A 9,468-nucleotide genomic window follows, 5' to 3' on the forward strand; every position below is an offset into this window, starting at 1 on the left:
GTATATGTGAGCGCCCATGAGACCAGTATAGGCGGCTCAGTAAGTCTTCTTTTGATGTCCTAGACCTTTCTGGTTTCCTCAATGCTTCTTCCTGCTCTTCCACAAGACACCCTGAGTTCTGTCTAATGTTTGGTTGGGGACCTCTGCATCTGCTTCTGTCAGTTGCTAAATGAAGCCTTTCAGAGGGCAATTATGCAAAGCTCCTGCTGCAAACATAGCAGAGTATCATTAATGATATCCAGGGTTACATCTCTCCCATGGGAAGGGTCTCACATTAGAGCAGTGATTGGTTGGCTGTCCCTTCAATCTCTGCTCCATTTTTATTCCTGCACATCTGGTCGGCAGTATAGAAAGTTTTGCGGGTGAAGTGGTGTCCTCTTTGCTCCACTGGAAGTGCTGCCTGGCTAGAAGAGGAGGTGACATCAGCCTGTATGTCTTCTGCTGCTAAGCATCCCAGCTACAATCACCCAAATAGATTTCCAAAATCCTCCCCTTGTCCGAGGTCTCTGGCTTATCACTGAGATGCCCCCTTGATTTCCCTACCCTGTCACAGGCACCACACCAACCCAATTCCCTACCCCTTTTAAAACCCAGTTCCTTCACTTGATCCACCTCAGATGTCTATTTTATTTCCCCTCCTCAGTGAGATTCAATCATCCTCCATTGAGCCCTTCTTGTTACTCAACTTATTTCAGTCTATGGATTGTAGCATTGTGATCCTGTGCTTTATGACAAATGTCCACTTATAGCTCATACCATGTGTGTCTTTTTGGAACTAGACTGCTTCAAATCAGGACGAATTTTTTTTTCTATCAAGTTTCATCTATTTACATGAAGAACTTAAGAAACTAGGCACCAGCCGGGCGGTGGTGGCGCACGCCTTTAATCCCAGCACTCGGGAGGCAGAGGCAGGCGGATTTCTGAGTTCGAGGCCAGCCTGGTCTACAGAGTGAGTTCCAGGACAGCCCGGGCTATACAGAGAAACCCTGTCTCAAAAAACCAAAAAAAAAAAAGAAACTAGGCACCAAAATACCAAATGACTAGATTAAAATGGGGTACAGAGTTAAACAGAATTCCTCAACAGAGGAGTCTCCAATGGCTGAGAAGCATTTAAAGACTCTAGACAACCAAATAACCCAATTTTTAAAATGGGGTACTGTGGGGCTGTGGAAATCCTGGGGTGTTTGTCCACGCCCCCGAACCCAGAGACCTGACTCCATATAACATGCAGTAGGTCACCTAAAGCCCAGGTAGAGGGCGGGGGAACAGGTCTCTGCCTCAAGATTTACATATTACCTAAAGGCCAGAGTGGAGCGTAGTCACCTCCCAAGCCCCTCCTCTCCCCAATATAAGGGGGCCTCTCCTGGCATTTTTTGGGAGAGCGCACCATCATTCAGACTCATCACCATGTCTCCCCTTACAACAGCGGTCAGTGCACCACCTTCTCGGGGCTCCTGGGAGACTCAGCCGTGACCGCCTGGCGCGCAGCGTCCCTGTGCCCCTGTTCCCGGGACACTGCCATCACCGAGGCTCTTTCCCCACACCCTTGGTTCAATGGCGGTCTGCGCTGTTGAGTCCCGCCAGGAAGTGCTGTAGCACACGCGACAAGCGTGAGCTGTCCCGGGCCCAGGCCACACGACCCGCACGAGTTTTGAACCACAGGGTACAGAGCTAAACAAAGAATTCTCAACTGAGGAAACTCAAGTGAAGGAGAAGCACCTAAAGAAATGTTCAACATCCTTAGTTATCAGGGAAATGAAAATCAAAACAGCCCTGAGATTCCATCTCACACCAGCCAGAATGGCCAAGATCAAAAAAGATCAAAAACTCAGGTGACAGCAGATGCTGGCGAGGATGTGGAGATAGAGGAACTCTCCTCCATTGTTAGTGGGATTGCAAGCTGGTAAAATCACTCTGGAAATCAGTCTTGCAGTTTCTCAGAAAGTTGGATATAGCATTACCTGAGGTCCCAGCCATTCAACACCAGGGCATATACCCAGAAGATGCTCCAATATTCCAATATATAACAAGGACACATGGTCCACTATGTTCATAGTGGCCTTATTTATAATAGCCAGAAGCTGGAAAGAACCCAGATGTCTTTCAACAGAGGAATGGCCACAGAAAACGTGGTACATTTACACAATGGAATATTACTCAGCTATTAAAAACAATGAATTTGAGAAATTCTTAGGTAAATGGATGGAACTAGAAAATAGCATCCTGAGTGAGGTAACCCAATCACAAAAGAACACACATGGTATACACCCACTGATAATTGTATATTAGACCAAAAGTTTGCAATACCCAAGATACAACTCACAGAACACATGAAGCTCATGAACAAGGAAGACCAAAGTGTGGATGCTTTGGACCTTCTTAGAAGGGGTAACAAAATATTAATGGGAGCAAATATGGAGACAAAGTGTAGGAAAGAAACTGAAGAAGGGGCTGTCCAGAGACTGCCCAACCTGAGTATCCATCCCTTGTGCATTCACCAAAGGTAGACATTGATGTGGATACCAGGAAGTGCATGCTAACAGGAGCCAGATATAGCTGTTCCTTAGAGGTCTGCCAGAGCCTGAAGTATACAGAGGCAGAAGCTCACAGCTAACCATTGAGTTGATCACAGGGTTCTCAATGGAGGAGTGAGAGAGAAGACTGAAGGAGCTGAAAGGCTTTGCAGCCCCATGAGGAGAGCAACACTACCAACCAACCAGAGCTCCTAGGGTCTAAACAATCAGCCTGGGAGCACATAGGGAGGGGCCCATGGCTCCAGATGTATAGGTAGGGGAGGATGACAGTGTCACGCATAGATGGGTAAGGAAGCCCTTGGTCCAGTGAAGGCTGGACGCCCCAGTGTGGGGGAAATCATGGGTGGGGAGGGGAGGTGAGAGTGGGAGGGTGGGTGGGCATATCATCATAGAAGCAGGAGGAGGGGGATGGAATAGGGGGTTCCTGGGTAGGGGGAAGGGGATTACATCTGAAATGTAAATAAAATATCGAATAAAAAATTTTAAAAAATGGAAATGTTCAATATCCTTAATCATCAAGAAAATGAAACTCAAAATGACTCTGAGATTCCATCCTATACCCATCAAAAACTAAAGTGCCAACACAAGCTGCCAAGGATGTGGAGCAAGGGAAACACTATTCATTTTCTGGTGAGAATGCAAACATGTACAACGATTTTTAAAATAAATTTCACAATTTCTTGGAAAATTGGGAATATTGATGCTTTCCACTGAGAAATATATTTTTTACTTAGTCTTCTATTATTTTATCAAGATTATTGACTAGAAATGAAGGCATATGCATTAAATTTTTGTTTATATATCATAATTTCATAACTTATAAATACCAAAATTCCTATTTTAGTTTTCATATACAATATTAAGAGCAAAATTCTATCCAATAACTTTATATTTAGCCAACAGTGAGTACATAAGTAATTAACATTAGCTGTATACTTACTAGATAGTGTCATCTTCATAATAATTTTATGACATCTTCCATATACTACAGTATCCTTAGCTCTTTTCTTCTGACATTATACACAAGCCATTTCAAAACAACTCATTAATATTGACTAACTTTTTCCACATGATATCTCTACATCTGCATCCAGCTTCTTAGACTTCAAACTACACTAATTTTTAATATATTTTGGATATATTATTTTCTAATAGTTAATTATCTGTAATGATTCTATTTTTATAGAATACATATTTCAGTTACCTAATATATAATCAATATTGACTTAAAATCTGGCCCTTGTCTTACAAATATGTAACCACAACTATGTCATCTCATGGCTGATTTGCCTATATTCACTTCAGTTTTGTGACTTAATCACAAGTATTATTTCCATGTGTTACCTACATCACTGACCTGTGAACAATATGACAACATAAAATACAGCATGTCCGTTGATTTTATGCTTGACAGGATAGTTGGACTCCAAAAGAATGCATATTTCTTAAACTGACCATAAAATCTTTAAGCACTTGATCATTTTCAGTAACCTATCTGTGATAGGGTTATGAAAGATTTGTATTTTCAGTATGATATATATGCTGATGGAAATAATAACAAGTAATAACATGGGAAATTTCTGAGAAAAATAATACTTGCATAATATTTAGCTCTCAGGCCTATTTATCTGAAAAAATACACTCTTTCATGTGTATAGTACTAGTCAAGAAATGTGACAGAAGAAATAGTATGTTTTATCTAGGAGCAATATTACTTATCATATAAATTGAATAAAATAAAAGGATATTTTATCTCAGGGTTTTTTGTGTATATAATGCATATGGAACAAGATAGTTAATCTTGTTAATATGCATATAATGCATATGGAACAAGATAGTCAATCTGAAGCATTTTCTCCCAAGGCATGCAATGACCTGTGGTGTTGGAAATCTCATTGGCAGGACATCGGGAACAATCAAAACAGCAGTCTGCTTTTCCTTCCTGGTGATACTTCTTGAAACCAGGATGGCAAGGCATACTGCACACAGAAGTGGAAAACTGAGAAAAATCAGATATGTGTTAATAACAGAAATTTCTTTTCCCATCCATACTTAATATCTTTCAACATCTTGACATATAAATGAACTTATTTTCAGAATACTTAAAGTTGAATGTTACCAGTATATAAACATGGATTCTACTACATAATAGCATATATACTTAAATTAATTCATGAAAATATATAACACTTCCCAAAAATGAAAAATGAAATCAATAAGGGGGAAAAGTGCCACTTAGGAGTTTGACTAAAATTAAAATTTGACACAACCTACCTGTCTACTTCCTGTGGCCCGCTCTATCATGTCTTCAGATAAGAACAGTTGTTGATCATGTACCAAATAAGGAGAAAACTCTCCTACTTTCACCTTTAGTACATGACCTTGTGGAAAGTTCAAAACATTGAGAATGTCATATATTGCTTCAAATTTTCCTTCTTGATTAATATTCACTAGGTATCCTACAGAATCAATAAATCTTATATTCTTCAGAAAGGCATTTACCTAAAAATGCATAACATTATGATTAAATATGTTTATACATTAAGGCAGAAATGTTCTGTGGAGAAAATTTTTTACTTTTTAATCTCTCTTTCAAAATGCAACCTTAATACAAATCACTAACAAACATGGTAAAATGATATTACATGTGTTGGGGGTTCATTTATGTGTACTGAGTATCTCACTAAACACAAATATTACTGGTTTATAGCTTTGCTCATTAGCCATTGAACTTTGTGTGTGTGTGTGTGTGTGTGTGTGTGTGTGTGTGTGTATGCGCCAAGGTTTTTTTTTCTTACTTGCCAATTCTAGGATTACAAACAGACAAACCCATGCCCAGTTTGTAACCTAGATGTTGGTATTACATTTCGGTCATAATTGATGTGGAGTATGTTAACTTTAAATGTCACCTTCCCACAATCTAGAGTCATATTTACCTGCATACATCTAGGTATTAATCCTTTCCAACTTTTCAGTACTTGACTATCTACTTGTTGAAGAAGCATGTTGTGAAAAGCATGGGCCACAGCATACACAGCATTATAGATGTTGTAACGCTCATCATTCATGGCCATGTCAAAACTGTGCCGTGGTAACCATTCCAATGTGGTATTAGATGAGCAATGAGTCAGTGCTTTACAGTCAGATACAGATACTGAACAGTTAAAATACATCCATCCCAATCTCACCAGAGAAACATCTTCTGGGTAAGCAGAAAAGTTTGTTCTCTGGATGAAATGTTTAAAAGTAGAAATCTCTTGATAATGGTGTGACAAAGACAAAGTCCCATGGAAAGAGTCAGTGGTGAAATCTCTTGATCTTGAGATGAGATCCCATTGTGAGGTGGTGACCCATAATCTCCGTATGCCTAAAGCTTCCCATCTTCTATAGCTCACTTCTAGAGTAGAGTTGTTGTCACCATAAATGATGACAACATTTGCTGATGATGTCATTATTTGATAATAGTAAGTCTCTGCCCTTTCTACGTATAACTGTATGTTTACTGGGATCACGTTCACAAAAGCTAAACAGAATTCTTTGCTCCTCATTTCTCCTTTCATATCTGAGAGAAACTGAGCACCCTGGTCATCATCTAAAATAACCAGCCCCACCCATTGCCAGCTGAAATGAATCATCAAGGATACCATGGCAAGAACTAGGCTTGTGTCCTTTGGGGCGATCTGATATAGATGAGGAAACATATCACGATCACTCAGACTACCATGAAATGGTCCATATGTAACCTAAATAAAACAGAACACCAGAAGCAACATAAGAAACTAGACTGGCAAGAAGTTAACTCTAAGATCTGAAATTCAAAAGCATCATTTGCAAATAGGAGGAAGAACTATTTGTTTACCACATTGAAATAATGTTTTCCTTCCTTTAAGTTGGAAAACTACTGACATTTCTCAGTAGTTAACAAAATCCTTATTTCTGAAATTTCTATTTTTCTATCAAAATTAATGCAATAATGTTACTTTGAAATGGGTTCAAATGAAATGGGCTTTCTTTTCTTTGTAACAAATTATGGTTATGCAAATAAGCACAAATGATACCTCAGGATTTTTCAAATATACACAAGCTGCATGTCCTGAGCTCCATCTTCCACTGGTGTGTGCCTGCACCAGTGAGTCACAGAGCAGCGCACAACACTCCATCCCACAGCTATACCTGCCTTCCAAGAGGTAGGCTCTAACCTGATACACACAGATGAGACCTGATCACCACCCCACCCCAATACCCCTACCTGCCGGGATCCAAGCCTAGAAGCCACTCAGAGTTTCATCTTCATTCCAGTACACATCTGCAGCAGCAATGATCAGAGACCAGAAAACCATGCCCCACACCACAGCTCTGACTATGTCTCAAGAGTCCAGCTCCAACATGACATACACAGCATTCCTAGACCAGCATACTACTCCCCAGTCCACAGCTCTGCCTACCTCCCAAGAATCAACCTCTAACCTGACACACACAGCATTTACAAATCAATACACTACTCCCCAGTCCACAGCTCTTCCTGCTCAAACCCAAAACATACAGCTCCACCTGCCTGGCAGGAGGCCTATTTGAATGCAGGACACTCATGCTAACCAATACCAGAGACAACTAGATGGTGAAAATCAAGTAAAGAAAATAATCAGCAACAGCCAATGCAATATGGCACTATCAGAACCCAACTCTCCTTACTACAGCAAACCCTAGATATCACAACATATCTGAAGAGCAAGACAGTAATCTTAAAAACCATCTTATGAAGATGATACAGGCCTTTCAGGAGGATGCAAATAATTCCCTTTTAAAAATACAGGAACATGCAATCAAACATGTAGAAGCCTTTGGAAGGCAAACAGAGAAGAAATACAAGAAAATGAAAACAAAAAAGGTAAAGAAAATAGTTCAAGCCTAAAAAGCAAAATAGACGCAATAAAGAAAACACAAAGGGAGGTAACCCTGGAGATGGAAAACCTAGGAAAGAGAGCACAAATACAGGCCCAAGCATCACCAACAACATATAAGAGATGGAAAAGAGAATCTCAAACATAGAGGATATCATAGAAGAAATTGATACATTGCTCAAAGAAAATGCCAAGTGTAAATGTTTTTAACCCAAAACATTCAGAAAATTTGGCACATAATGAAAAGACAAAAATCTAAGAATAATAAGAATAGAAGAGGATAAAGGTCAAAGGGTCAGAAAACATCTTCAACAAAAACCATAAAAGAAAACTTTGCTTACCAAAAGAAAGAGATAGCCATACACATACAGGAAGCCTATACAACACCAAATAGATTGGACCAGAAAAGAAAATCTTCCTGCCACATAATAATCAAAATACTAAATATACAGAACAAAAAAATGAATATTAAAAGCTGTAAGAGAAAAGAGCCAAAGAATATATAAAAGCAGACCTGTTGCTCAGTCTTGTTTATGAAATAAAAAGTGGGGAGATGTGAAAAAAGCTTTTGGAGCTGCTTGGCAGGAATTGACTTTGACCAAGGACAAGGAAATGGGCTGCTTGGCAGGAATCTGACTTTGGCCAAGGACAAGGAAATGGGCTGCTTGGCAGGAATCTGACATGAGGCTAGGACAAAAAAAGTAATTTCAGGTAAAAATATAAACCTTAGGCTAAAACAAAGAAGTAGGCTCCAGGCATGAAAATGACTTTGGGTTAGGACAGGGAAGTAGGCTCAGATATTTTGGTAACCCCGGTAAGCCCTTAGAAATAGTGATCACAGAATGATCATGGAACTTTGTTTATTGCCTTGCTTGTTCTTTGGCTATTTGTATTTACTGTCTTGCTTGTTCCTTGACTATTGGTAATTCCTGAACCTAGAACTGACCTTAATACTTGAATGTAATTAAAATGGTATAAAAGCAAAAAGGAGAGAAAGATGGATGGTATAGGGGATTTATGGAAGGGGAAATGGGGAAAAGGGATAACATCTGAAATGTAAATAAATAAAATATCCAATAAAAAAAAAGCAGACCTTTCAGAATTATACCAGTCTTTTCAACAGAGACTCTAAAAGTCAGAAGATCCTGGACAGATACCATGCTGACCCTAAGAGAACACAAATCCCATCCCAGGCTATGATGCCCAGCAAAACTCTCAATCACCATAGGCAGAGAAATCAAGGTATTCCAAGACTAAACCAAATTTAAACAATATCTTTCTAAAAATCCAGTCCTACAGTTGATACTAGAAGAAAAAGGCCTACACAAGAAGAGTATCCAAGAAAACACAAGAAATTAATCATCTCATAACAATCCCAAAAGAATAGAATCACACACACCTAATACCACATCCAACAACAACAAAAATAACAGAAACTACCAATCATTAATATTTCTCAACAACAATGGACTCAATTCCACAATAAAAGAACACAGATATGTAAACATATTCATCATTTTGCTGCAAAGAAGAACACATAGCTCAGCAACAAAGATAGATTCTATCTCAGAGTAAAGGGCTGAAAAAATTTTTTTCAAGCAGATATATCAGATGCAAGAAGAGACAAGAGAAAGGCCCAGTGTATCATGAGAAGGAATGGAAATCTGCAACTGCTTGGGAAAGATCTCTAGGAAGTCCAGAGACCTGGGATACGAGAGGCTCCCAGAAGTCAATGTGGCTGACCTTAGCTGAGATGCCTAATAGTAGAGGCCAACTATTAGAACCTGTAGAATAGTAGAACCTGTAGAGGCCAACTCCTTTAGTCATGCAAGACCCCCAGTGGAAGGATAGGGATACCAATACACTCACCAAACTTTCAACCTAAAATATGTCCTATCTAAAAGAAATGTAGGGATGGAGCAGAGGCTGAAGCCCAACTCAAAATCAATCCCATGGACAAGCATCAATCCCTGACATTATTAATGATACTCTGTTATGACTGTAGACAAGAGTTTAGCATAATTGTCCTCTGT

General features: G+C 39.4%; 1 protein-coding gene across 1 annotated transcript; it reads right to left on the reverse strand.

The window, feature by feature from the left end:
- Window positions 1-1,429: 1,429 nt before the first annotated feature.
- On the reverse strand, window positions 1,430-6,277 carry LOC114635762 (vomeronasal type-2 receptor 116-like; the record flags this gene model as incomplete). Its single annotated transcript, XM_028784200.1, has 4 exons — window positions 1,430-1,671; window positions 4,410-4,533; window positions 4,809-5,036; window positions 5,471-6,277. Coding segments are annotated over 4 exons (1,401 nt in total), but the record flags the coding sequence as incomplete, so codon positions are not given.
- Window positions 6,278-9,468: the final 3,191 nt, after the last annotated feature.

Source organism: Grammomys surdaster, unplaced genomic scaffold (assembly GCF_004785775.1).
Source record: "Grammomys surdaster isolate TR1022 unplaced genomic scaffold, NIH_TR_1.0 117567, whole genome shotgun sequence".
NCBI lineage: Eukaryota > Metazoa > Chordata > Mammalia > Rodentia > Muridae > Grammomys > Grammomys surdaster.